At 40.1% G+C, this 13,398-nt stretch overlaps 1 protein-coding gene across 5 annotated transcripts in view; it reads left to right on the forward strand.

Moving 5' to 3' along the window:
* Positions 1-13,398, forward strand: part of HECTD4 (HECT domain E3 ubiquitin protein ligase 4) — a 166,264-nt gene that overhangs the window by 121,551 nt on the left and 31,315 nt on the right. For all 5 annotated transcript variants that reach the window (XM_020904197.2, XM_070475361.1, XM_020904193.2 and 2 more), the window contains exons 44-52: positions 761-876; positions 4,057-4,160; positions 5,258-5,419; positions 5,537-5,685; positions 6,079-6,158; positions 8,661-8,824; positions 11,090-11,327; positions 12,128-12,264; positions 12,739-12,865. In XM_020904197.2, coding sequence (XP_020759856.2) covers positions 761-876; positions 4,057-4,160; positions 5,258-5,419; positions 5,537-5,685; positions 6,079-6,158; positions 8,661-8,824; positions 11,090-11,327; positions 12,128-12,264; positions 12,739-12,865 — 1,277 coding nt within the window. The remainder of the gene's footprint in view (positions 1-760; positions 877-4,056; positions 4,161-5,257; positions 5,420-5,536; positions 5,686-6,078; positions 6,159-8,660; positions 8,825-11,089; positions 11,328-12,127; positions 12,265-12,738; positions 12,866-13,398) is intronic.

Raw genomic sequence — 13,398 nt, forward strand, 5'->3', positions numbered from 1 at the left:
GTTTACTACAGTTTTTGTTGCATTCCCCAACTTCTCTGCTTTGAAATAGTTTAGCTGTTTCCCTAAGGAAATAAACAATCAAAATACGACTGGTATATGAAGTGCATGCATAAACCCCACTGATTTGCTTTGGTCAAAGAGCTTTGTTCTATCACAGGAAGTCTTCTGTCACTTGGCCCTTTTTTAAGTAGTTCAGACCACATCAGTACCTATCTGGTCTACCACTTTCCAAACTGCTGAGGAGAAAATTAGGGAATGCTCACAAGTGTCAGAATTGGAAAGAAAACGCATTTATTTACAATTATACAACAGCAACAAGTTTCTTTTGACAATGAAACTTGAGAGAAAGTTCTAATGTATGTTTTGAATCTGGTGAGAGAGATCAGTATACTGATTTCCCAAGCATTCGGATCTCTCTTGTTCTCAGAACATTAATATTGCCTACAGAGCACAGTTTAGGAAAAGGTATTAGGAGACAGTGCTTATTTCGTAGCTGGCACTTGGTCTCTTCATGTAGAGAGATGGCAGCCATTTCCCCCTTTTCCAGTTGTCCATGCAATGTCAGCAGTTACTGTGCGGGAAAAGAGAAGCTAGTTACATATATTCAAACCAATGCAGCTCAGTAAAAAAGCAAGAGGAATGGAGAGTTGTAACCTTATTTAAATTAGTAGATAAAATTGATTGAAATGTTTTTCACAGTCAGCTTTTTAGAGAATGACCATTGATGACCTTGAAATATTGTAAATCTTTTAACATTAAGAGCATGCCTGGTCATGGCCCAGCTTTTAGAAGACAGCTTATTTTGTGAAGAATTCATACAGCAGTGTCCAGCAGCTGTTGAAGTTCTTAACCTAGTAGCCCAGGAATGCAGTGCTGGTAAGTACCTGTTGCTTTCCTTTCTACTCTTTGTGTCGAGGTTTGTTAGCACACTGACAATTTGGAATGGATTATTGACTGTTTTCACATACACTTCCCAACAGCTAAGCTCTAGACACAGCACTTACACGACTGACTTTCATTTCAAATCTGCAAATGTAAATAAAAGGCTTCAGTATATGCCAACTAGGAAATCAGTATTTTTCATTTTAACTTTAGGACCATGATGTCAGAGTATTTTCTTTGCCCGTTCATATTAATAAGTGGGTTTCATTTCTGTATTAGAATTCTTCATGACCTGCCCTTAGGGCTATGGATACTTTCTGACTGTTGTCATTGGCCACATGTGAATTCAGAGTCCAGAAATTTGCGCTAACATCTGTCTTTATGTGTTTGTGTTTCTGTGTGTCTGTATATGTGCTTATGGAAAAGTTCAAACAAATACAAAAAGAGACTATTTTTGTATAATGAACCCTCATGTTTCCATCATCTAGTTTCAACAGTTATCAACTCATAACCAATTGTGTTTCTTCTACACTGCACCCTCCTAGATTATTTTTAAGCAGATTTTTAGATATTCCTTTTATTTATCTGTAAATATTTTAGTCTGTATCTCAATAAGCACTCTTAAACCACAATATTATTTTCACATGTAAAAAATTTACAATAATTTAATATTATTTAATATCTAGTCAGTGTTCAACTTTCTAATTTTCTCAGAGTCATACTTGTTTTTACATTTGTTTATTTGAATCAGAATCCAGTTAGAGTTCATCCATTGTAATTCATTGTTGTCTTTTAAATTGCTTTTAAATACAGATTCCCTTCAGTATCTTTTTTTCCCTTACAACTTACTTGTTGAAGAGTTTCCCATAGTCTGGATTTTGTATATCCTATGGTGTCATTTAATATGTTCTTGAATTTAATATGTCCTTTGTTCTTGAATTTCTTGTACATTGATGGTTGGCCTGAGTTTTTCTGAGTGAAAATTTACCCTTTATCCTCAAGGATCTAGTTGGACTCTAAATATAATTGTTCACAATTAGATTAGCATTTCTCCAATGCTCTTGTACTGATATTTTCATAAACTAAGGAAAAAATGAATATCTTTACCTCCCTTACTGGTTTTAATCTTATCTATTTTTTTGGTCATTTTTGTTACCTATATTATTTATTGTCTCTCATGCTATTTGCTTTTTTTCCTGTAACTCTCTAATTTTTTCTGTCCTTAAATTTTTGTCCGTTTTCATGTGACAGTGATTTCTTTTGGCTTGTTTTTGCTTTTTAATTCATCTTCATTTTTATATCTGTTTTACTTCTCTAATCTCCTTCCCTTAATAATCATAGCTGTCTGGGGCCAGCAACCATTAAAAAGCCTCAGAGAGATCCCCCCAAAAGAGACACAAGAACAAAAGAAAAGGAGCTTGCTTGCTCGGCTTCTCAAGTGAAATTACTTGTGACTAAACACTTGCTCATTGTTTAATTTTGTATGTGTCATAAGTAGTTCCCTACTTCTGCTTTTTTAATATCCTTGGCTTAGGTTGCATCCTAAGACTTATTTGACTGACTTTAGCAAACATATAACCTTCTGAATGAATCACTTGCTTTTCTCTAGGGCTCATTCTGGCTCTCTTTTATATATTTTATAGAATAAAATAGAATACATTTTATCTTACTCTGTGAAATTAACTTTGGTACTTAATGTATAAGCCAGAAATCATAATAATTTAGAGCAAATAGCTTGAATAATAACCCATCTAACCCATTTTTTCCCCTGTGGAAAAGAACCCTATAGAAACAAAGAGTTGAAAGAAACATATGGGAAGTTCTTATTAATTGCTACAAAAGAGAAGACTATGAGCTTATACACAGCAATTTATATTCTAAAATAGTGTCCTGTGTCAAGAAAGTGAAAGTATTAGTCGCTCCATTGTGTCCGACTCTTTACCACCCCATGGACTGTAACCCACTAGGCTCCTTTGTCCATGGAATTCTTCAGGCAAAAATACTGGAGTGGGTGGCCATTCCCTTCTCTAGGGAATCTTCTCGAGCCAGGGATCAAACCCGGGTCTCCTGTATTGTAGGCAGATTCTTGACTCTCTGAGCCACCAGGGAAATCCATGTACAATTGAACAGTCCTTAATAACTCACATATTGGATTACCAGAAAGGATTTTAAGGTTTAAAGTAGGTATCTAAGTTTGCTGGTTTACCTGTATTTAAAAAAAAAAAGAAAAACTATGTCTGAATTACTTTCCAACACAGCAGTAGGTTCTTATAGCCTACTAGAGAATTAGAGTCTGTGCTCAGAAGAAATGCTGTGTACTACATGAGATTCAAAATAGTGTGTAGAAGAGAAAGAGTTCTTTAATTTTTATTTTTTAATGTATCAAGGTTTTTTAATTTCATAAATGAATGTGTCATAGAATTTATAAGCAATAATATATTGATTCTCTGAAGTGAAAAATTTTTCAGTGAACTCCTCTTATTTTACTTCATCTGGGATAAATTAAGCCACAGACTTGGCCATTGTAATGCTTCCCTCTTTGGTTTGTCTCTCATCTTTGCCCATGTTTGTGTCTTACGTCACATAATAACACACTTCAGCCTTGCACTATGTTCTTCGTCATATGCGTGTGTGCATATACATGTCTTATCTCTCCTCCCAGATTAGGGACTTCAGCTCATATTAACTTTCTATTTTCCAACATCTGGCCCTGTGCTTTGCTTGTGGGAGATGTTTAGCAGGTTATAGTCTTTTAAAAAATCAATTTAGATGATAAAAATAATAGTTTTCATTCATTAGATGATAATAATAGCTTTCATTTATTGAGTGTTGGCCATGTGTCAGGGACTTGGCTAAAGGCTTTAATTTGCATTGTCTCATCTTCACAACCACCCTGTGAGGCACAGGTACTGTTATTACCCCCATGTTGGCCGTGAGATGATAAATATCAAGTAATGGCACCAGATTCTGGATCCAGGCAGCCCAACCTCAGGGCCCATGCATGTGACTGCATTGCTTTGTTGCTGAGCTACATCTTTGTAGGAGACAAAGATGTCTCAGGGCGTTTGCTCTTTGTAAAAATGTGAATAATCTCTGTAAGTATTTCATTGCTCGGATCCAACTCCAAAAGAGGTGTAGGATTTATGTGCACGTCTTCGACATCTCCCCCTGCAGGAGAGCGGCTGGCAGTTGTGGAAGTGCAGTGTGAACGGCTGAGGATGCTCTACCGGGACTGTGCTCGGCCCCCACCGCCTCCACTGCAGGCTGACCGGAGACAGGTGAGCCCTCTGCCGTGTCTGCAGCACGCAGCATGAGAGAGTTACAGAATGCCGGGCAGCACGTCCATGATTTTAGAAGGGGCGTTGGCAGAGCCTTTGGAGGTACAAGCTCTGCAGTGACGCTCTCATCTCTGAATGAGATGGAGGAGCAGAACTCCTCAGTCTGTAAATAATTTCTGCATTATCAATAACAAAAAAAAGAAAACTTTTTCAAAATTTTAGATCTGTAGTTCATCTTGTAATAATACTAATAAGTATACATAGAGTGACTAAAGAGCAAAAGTGGCACAGAGAAAGACATTTACTGTGTGATACTACTTATACATAGAATCTAAAAACTACAACAAACTAGTGAATAAAACAAATGAGAAAGCAGACTCACAGGGAAAAAACAAATTTCACTTGAGGGGCAAAAGAGGCAAAAATGTCCAATATTGGCATATCTATGAATATTCTTAGCATCACTAGTCATAATAGCCAAAAAGTAGAAACAACCTAAACGTCCATCAACTGATGAATGAATGCATAAAATGGGTATATTCATACAATGGAGTTATTATCAGCCTTAAAAAGTAGGGGAGTGCTCACACATTCTGCAGTATGGATAAAACTTGAATTATGCTAAGTGAAGGAAGCCAGTCACAAGAGACCACATACTGTATGATTCCATTTCTTATAATGTCCAGAACCTGCAAATTCAGAGAGACAGAAAGCATAGAGGTGGTTACTAGGGACTGGGAGGAGAGAGGGATGGGAATTAACTTCTAATGGGTACAGTTTCTTTTAAAGAGAACAAAAGCATTCTAAAATTAGTTTGTGGTGATGATTGTAGAATTCTGTGAATATACTAAAATCCATTGAACTGTACACTTTAAATGGGCAAGTTACATGTTATGTGAATTTTATCTCAAAAATTTTTATTTATACTAGGTAAGAGTATACAAAAATTGCTGTATTCTTACAATTTTTCTGTAGATTTGAAGTCATTTCAAAATAAGAAAGTTAAAAATATATGAGAAAAAATGTCACTTGAAATCTCAACATCTCCATTTTGTGTTCACAATGCTATTGAATAAGAGTGTTTTTCCCCAATGCAGCCCAAAGAGATTACATGGAGCCCCTCACGAGTGTTTCCACCTGTCCGAGCCTGCATGTTCTCCTCGCACCTCACTTCTGTCACCTTCCTAGCAGACCCCAGTGCGGGGGGCGGTCTGCCCCGGGGCACATTTATCTATGCCACCTCACCACTGCCCGTTCAGGTGAGAAATCACAGGACCCTTTGTCTTCTGCCTCTGTCTTTCAAATATGAGAGAAAGGAAGTTTAAGGGCCCAAGGTGAGCCCTCTGATTGTCTGCCCACTCCTGGTGTTTCTTCAGGCCCCGTCTTTCTACTGGGAAATTGAAATTGTTTCCTATGGAGATACAGATGATGATACTGGACCAATAGTTTCCTTTGGCTTTGCTACAGAAGCAGAGAAAAGAGATGGGGCATGGACTAATCCAGTGGGCACCTGTCTTTTCCATAAGTAAGTGGCTGCTATCACTGTTACCTAAAAAAAAAATAGGGACTTCCCTGGCTATCCGGTGGTTAAGACTCTGTGCTTCCACTGCAGGGGGCATGGGTTCAATCCCTGGTCAGGGAACTAAGATGCCATGCAGTGTGGCAAAAAAAAAAAAAAAAGAACAACATGGATGTGGGCATTTTAAAACTATAGTAATATAATTATAGTCTCTACCCTAAAAAATATAGACAATACCAGCTGGAAATATACTCATGTTCAATGAAAGAGAAGAGCTCTTAGAATTTGTCTTCTAGTTACTCTCCTGCTACTGAAACTCCTCCACCCATTCACTGTTTACCTTCCTCTGTGTTGGCCCATTAGCCTTGTCTCTGACTGTTCCTTGTTTTTTTTCAATAGCAATGGCCGAGCCGTGCATTACAATGGCTCCAGTTTATTACAGTGGAAGAGCGTTCGATTAGATGTCACTCTCTCTCCTGGTGAGTATGGTGGGAGGTTTGTTTTTTTGTTTTTTTTTTTCACCTTGTCTAAGTTGTTCCCAGGTCTGGATCAGAATAGGTCAAAATTAATGAAACTCAGCAACTGCAAATGGACACCGTCTTCTGGAGAAAATGAAATACTTGTCATTGCTGTCCCCTAGTTTACACTGAACCTATCATTTTTTGAGGCACTGTTGTCATTAAAGCCTCCATTGGTAACTTAGGAGTCACATTAATTGTCATTCCTCCATCATTAGAAAAATCTGAGATTTTGCTTTTCTTTGAAGTTTGGTCTTTAATTAGCTTTTCATTAATAAACATATAAATAGCTTAAAAAAAAAACCCACCCCTACCAGTTGCCTTGAAGCACTCGAGAAATCTATTATCAGTAGGTAAGACAATGTGCTATAGACTTTGCTCTCAGTAGCCTAGACATCCAGTCCAGCTTCAGCAGATCTTCTGCCTAGGTGTTTCAGTCACATAGTCAGTTCAATAAAAAGAAAATCTTTCCCCTCGTCTTTTTCAGCCTCCATATAATGACTTGATTGGTAATAGTAGAGGAATAGTCCTAACTGCTCCATAAGTAGCATAATACAGACATTGTCCTCTTGACATTAGAAGCAGCCAAAAGTGTTGGTGACTTATTTTCAGACAGTACATCTTAGCATCATCTCTGATGAAACTTGAAATTATTAAATGTGATAGATGGTCTGAGATGCTTAGGTAGGGATTCCTGAGTCACTGAACCCGATGGATAACTTCCTGTAGCTGTCTGAGGGGTAATTTGGTCAACACTTTTCCTTGAGGGAGCTGCTTATTAAATTGTACTTTACAGTGAGCATGGTATTTTCAGTTATGGTCAAGTTATGCCTTGGAAAGTTACCTCCTGGCAGGCTGTTTCTCTCTCTATGAAGCAGAACTCTGTAATCTGCTGAGTACTTAAGTGCTTTAAGCACAAAGGGATGGGGAGTAGGGAGAGCAGGGGACCTGTAGTTAGGTGGTTTATTTGTTTGTTACAGGTGATTGTTTTGTTTGATCATACTTAGTTTTTGAGAAAATTTTGGATCAGACCTAAAGCAAGCATGCTACCTACACTTTTCTTGGAGAAATGTGTCTGTGTGGTACTAGGAATTAAGAACCTACTTTTAACAACAGGATCTCAACCTCGGTACCAACACCTTCAGTGTCTGTTCATTAACAGTTACTCTTTGAGCATCTCCTATGTGCTGGGCCCTCTTCTAGGCCCTGCAGATGCCGTGGTGAACAATGACAACTCCCCAGCCATTGGGAAACCCAGCCTAGTGGTATCAAAAGCATATGAGACTGGAAATTCCCTGGCAGTCCAGTGGTTAAGACTCCACACTTTCATTTCTGAGGGCACTGGTTCTATCCCTGGTCGGAGAACTAAGATCCTGAAAGCCGTGCAGTGCAGCCAAAAAAATAAAGAAAGCCTGTGAGACTGATCAAAAGCAGAATCACAGAACATCATGCTCTGACTGGAGAGTTTACAGTGTGTTAATTGTAAAGCTATGTGCGCTAGCAGCTTGCCTGAGGCAGCCTATAGTAGTGCTGATATGGTGGACATGGTCCCCTTGGTTCTCTAAGTTCATCCCAGTATCTATCTCATCAGAAAGCAGCTTAGTTTGTATTATCTTCACTTCCTGAAAAATGCCTTAAATAAATATAAGTAAGGAGTCATAATATGAGTTAATGATGTATGTTTAGCTTACATTGTAGGTGGAGTTTTAAATTATATTTTTAGACCCTTTCTAAGTCATCTGCAAACTTGCTGAGAAAATACTACTTTTCTTACCTTTATTCATAAGCAATCTTGTATGTGTTAAGAGAGAAAAACTTGTATTCCTCTATTAAAAAATCATATCTATTGTTTTTCCTTTTTGTCTTAGCTGCCTGGAAAATAAAGGTTAAATTTCATGTGTAATTAGTAACTATGTAGACACTATTATTTTTGTTCTTCTGAACAGTTTCTGATTTCTCTTTTTAAAATTGTTTATTTCTGTTGTGTTACTTTGAGTGAGTGAGTGTTAGTCGCTCAGTCTTCTGACTCTTTGTGGCCCCATGGACTGCAGCCTGACAGGCTCCTCTGTCCATGGAATTCTCCAGGCCAGAATACTGACGTGGTTAGCCATTCCCTTCTCGAAGGGATCTTCCTGACCCAGGAATCAAACCTGGGTCTCCTGCATTGCAGGTGGATTCTTTACCATCTGAACCACCAAGGAAACTATGTTACTTTATATATATCCAAATATTGGGTTGGCCAAAACATTCATTTGGGTTTTTCCATAACATCTTATGTAAAAACACAGGAAATTTTGGCCAACCCAATACAAGGCATTCCATGTCTTTTTCAACTGTAACTGATGGCATGAATAAATAAAAACCATGATAGTCAATGGTATGTGACCACATGCCAGTTACATATTGGAAGTTTAATAGTCAATAAAAAGGAAAAAAAAAAAGTGTTGTCTCCTTCTGCCCTAGGTGACGTGGCAGGGATTGGCTGGGAGAGAACCGAGGGGACGCCTCCTCCACCCGGGCAGCCTGCCAAGGGCCGTGTGTACTTCACATACTGTGGGCAGCGCCTCTCACCGTATCTCGAAGATGTCTCGGGTGGGATGTGGCCGGTGGTTCATATTCAAAAAAAGGCAGGTTATCTCGTTGAGAACGAACACCAAATTCTCCTCAGCAATTTGTTCCATCAGGAATGGAAAAATTAAAGACACTTGACGTAGCCTGGTTGACATAGTATGTGGTACCTGATGACAAAACCTCAAAAAACCTGAAGAAGTGGGTCCTTCCTTTGCATTGAATCTGAGTGCTTAAATGCTTTGATCTCCTTTTGGCCATCTTTCCTAAACAACAAGGCAAGGGACACTAGTGTTCTTCCAGTGCCAGTAGAAAAAGCCTGTGGTTAAGTAAGTTTGGAACATGACCCTCTTGGGTTGATTTAGTATACCAAAAGCTCAGAGCTATCCTTCAGTAAAGATTTAAAAATTAAATTTTATTTAACCCAGCATCCCTACACTTATACTGAATCATGGAACTCTTGTTTTTAAGGAGCACCTATAAACGACTAATGTTCTATGGGACATTACTACTTACTACATGCTGGTAGCTCCCACATCCTTATATCCAGTCCAGATCTCACCCTAAATTCTAGACACAAATATTCAGCAGCCTAGACAACATTTAGAAAGATATTCTACTGGCATGTCAAAGTTAACTTGTCTAAAACTGAGCCTAACTCTGCCCTACCCCCAGCCTGCTTCTTCCCTAGCCTGCCTTGTCTCAGGAAATGGCAGCTCCCTTCTTCCAGTCGCTAAGGCTAAAAACCTTGGCCTCTTTCTTGATACCTCTTCTCCCTCCCACTCTACAGCCAGTCCATCAGCAAACCTTGTTGACTTACCTTCAAAATTTATCCAGAATCTGACCACTTAGTTGATGGCCCAGCCACCCTCACCTTCTGGGTAGCATGTTACAGTATTCCTATATTTCCCTCTCCTCCCATCCCCTGAGTTCCTGCCCTTTTACATGTCTTTTCAACACAGCAGCTACAGTGATCCCTTAAAAATGTTGGTTAGGTCATTTTACTCTTCTGCTTTCAACAGGTCAGTGACATCCTGTATCACATAATGTGAAAGCCCAAATCTTCGAATGACCTAGAAGTTCTTGTAGGATGTGCCCCTGTACCACGTCTCTGATAGCATCTTTTCTCTTTCTTCAGTGACTTGATTAAAGATGGCAATAATTTAGGCAGACTGTTCTATTCATTCGATAAATATTTATTTATTGAGCACCTATATTGAGTGCTATATCTCAAGTACTATGCTAAGCTCTGGACATACAATAAACAATGATCAAAAAAGATATGGTCTTTGTGCAGTTAAATCCAGTTGGAGGAGTCAGGTTGCCTAGTCAAATATTCACATAAATACGTGTGTGTGTGTGTCTATAATCACAAACTAATAAACACTAGGCATTGGTCAGTGTTCTCCAGAGAAACAAAAGCAATAGGATGTGTGTGTGTGTGTGTGTGTGTGTGTGTGTGTGTGTACATATATATATATATGAGAAAGAAAGAATGTGTGTGTGTATGTGTGTATGTAGACAGAGGTGGGAGAGGAGATTTCTTTTGAGGAATTGGCTCATGTTACCATGAGCCAAGTCTCATGAACTGTCCTCTTCACACCAGAGACCCAGGAGAGGCATGGCTTGATTCAGTCTCAGTCCAATAGCAAGAGAAAAGAGAAGACAGAGTGAGATATCCTAACTCAAGCAGGGGTAAAGGGAAAAGGGTTGAATTCCTCCTTCCTCCACCTCTTGTTTTATTCAGACCCTTAATGGATTGGATAGTGCCTACTCACATTGGGGACCTACTGTGTCCATCGATTCAAATGTTAATCTCACAGACACACCAGCAATAACAATGTTTAATCTGGCACCCTGTGGCCGGTCAAGTCAGTGTATAAAATTAATCATCACAATATGATTGAAAATTATAGACTTGAGGGAAGCAAGTACCAAGCCAATCTGGCCACATCTGTATTACCCTGAAGAAGTGATGTTTGAGCCAGATCTGGAATTTTAACCGGTTTAAATGGACAAAATTGGAGGAAAGAATGTTGCAGGTGAAGGCAATGGCATGTGCAGTGGCGTCAAGTAGAAAGGAACAGTGTTGGAAACAAGAAAGGCCACTGAGCTTGAACAGCGAAGAGCGTGAGTGTGAGGTGAGGGGCAGGGCGGCCTTGCCAAGCTCGAAGCACCAGGGTCTATAGGTGCACCAGCCCCTCTGCCAGGGTCACAGACTCTCCATAGCTGGGGACAGTGAATGAAATCCACTTGGAGGTGTTAAAAGTGGACACATAAGTAACCTAACTCCTTTCAAGTCCTTTCTTTGGTTTCCTTTCCAGAACACCAAGACTCGCGCTAACTTTGGCTCCCGCCCATTTGCCTATGCTGAAGGGCAGGCCCACCGCAATGCTGCCGACCTGTGCACCGACCTGGCCGAGGAGATCAGCGCTAACTTCGAGGCCCTGCCCTTTGCCATGGCCTCTGACAGTGATAACGACGCTGGCACCAGTATTGCGTCAGACCCGGGCACTCACGGGCCGCCATGCCGAATTGCTGCCGTGGCCACTGCTCAGCAACGTAAGCTGCCTCCCTCAGCGTCCACCTGCTTCCTGGAAGTGCGGACGCTGTTAATTCCATAAACCCGTTCAGCTCGGATATAACCCATGCCCACTGGTAGCGGGGTAATTAATAAGCCCAGATAAAATAGGGAGCCAGGAGGAAGCCTGGTGGTCTGGAGAGTCCATCTCCCACCTAGAGGAAGTGTGCCTCTACTCAGAACCCACAGAATATTGCCACATGGAAATGCAGGCCTGGAAGATTGTCTACTTTTTATGAGACAGCTAAGAACCACAGAATTTTATATAAAATCTCCCAATTTTAAATGTTAATCATTTTTAAACTGATTTAAAACGGAAGCCATCAAAGAATAATAAAATGTTAATTGTGGAATCTAAGTGGTAGATGTGTAGGTGTGCACTAAAAACATTCCTGATTATTTGAAAAATCAATCTTATTATAAGACTGAATAAAAATGAGCTTCAAGAAATGAGATGTCTGCAGCCATATTTGGTCCTTGGGATACTGGTTTGAAAATTGTTTTAAGAGTCTGTTTTAAAAAAAAATAAAAAAGAGTCCGTTTAATTCTTTATCTTGTTGAAGAACCTTCCAAAGTCTTCTTTGAGTTGAATGAATTATATCCATATAAACTATTTTAGGATTCAAAAAAATTGTAGACTAGTTATTCCTTGACTCTGTGGTTTAAAATTCCTCTAAGAACTAAGAGTCTTTATATCTCACAAATTAAGAGAATCTGGTCTGTCCATGGATGAGTTCATATGCCCTTGCCTAGAATTCACTGTCACTGTGCTTTGTTACAGAATATGATAGTGATACTTCCTGTCATTATAAAGTGGAGCTCAGCTATGAGAATTTCATCACCTCTGGCCCAGACCCCCACCCGCCCCCCATTGCAGATGATGAAAGTGATGACGATGACGACGATGACATCCCACAGGTAAGAGACCCACAGCGGTCACGTAGCTCCCTGGTGATGAAGACAAGCCACAAGGAATATTTTGATCTGAGCATGCAAAACTGAAGTCTTTATGCTTTCAGTTATATCATTGTGTTTGGACAGTAATTGGGGTATTCATTTTTCTAAACCCCGTATCAATAACTGTATCTATTTGGCTCCATGGCCCAGCAGCAATCTGGATGTTGGATAAAGAAGTACTTTGATGGTAATTCAGCAGTGAAGTTTGGGATCATGTGAAGTGTTTATATGGCTTTAGAGGGAAATGAAGAGCTCACCCCAAGCCAGCTGTTGCCTCCCCTGGCCTCTGATGGTGTAGTTAGTTTGGTGGTCCGCACGGTGTGTTTCTGCCACTGGCATTTGAGAGGGTTGAAGACCTCAGGGGTGAAAGCCATAGTAAGTCAGGGAAGGATACAAGGTGTTCTTTCTCCATTCACGTTTGCCTTCTCCTTCCAGGAGGACCACTACGCCCTGCTGGTGAAAGCCTGGGAGACCAAGGTTTTTCCTACTATCCGAAGACGGTTCCGCAATGAAGCAGAGCGGAAATCAGGACTGGACCAGATAAAGGGTGCCTTACAACTAGGTCTGGTGCTTTATGTTTCCCTATGGAACCCACTTCATGGCTTGAAGAGATGTGTTTACATGAAACTCAGGGAATAAGTCAGATAAGAGGGGCTCATCTAAAGTTAGGCCAGACTTAATAGTGTCCTCTTCTTGGGCCTTTGTTGAACTTTGTGGTCTTTTGCTTTCTTTGCCAGGCTTTTCTTTGCTTGTCAGTTCTGCTCAGTATTTTGAGTTGATGGGCTGTTAGAATGAAGCTGGCCTTGTTATACCAGGAAGCTGGATGGCCTGATGGTTAATAGCTTGGGCTCTGATGTAATGCCTGTGCTATTACCAGCTCTATGACCTTGGGAGAGTTACTTAACCTTTCTCAACTTCCCTCACCTTTCAAATGGGACCTATATGGTATGAAAAATTAAAGAGTTGACACAGATAAAGCTCCTAAGAACAGTTTCTGGCACATAGTAAGCATCCATGGTACTTCCCTGGAAGCCTAGTGGTTAGGACTCTGAGCTTCCACTGCAGGGGGCACGGGTTCGATCCCTAGTTGGAGAT

The sequence above is a fragment of the Odocoileus virginianus genome, chromosome 12 (assembly GCF_023699985.2).
Source record: "Odocoileus virginianus isolate 20LAN1187 ecotype Illinois chromosome 12, Ovbor_1.2, whole genome shotgun sequence".
NCBI classification, from domain to species: domain Eukaryota; kingdom Metazoa; phylum Chordata; class Mammalia; order Artiodactyla; family Cervidae; genus Odocoileus; species Odocoileus virginianus.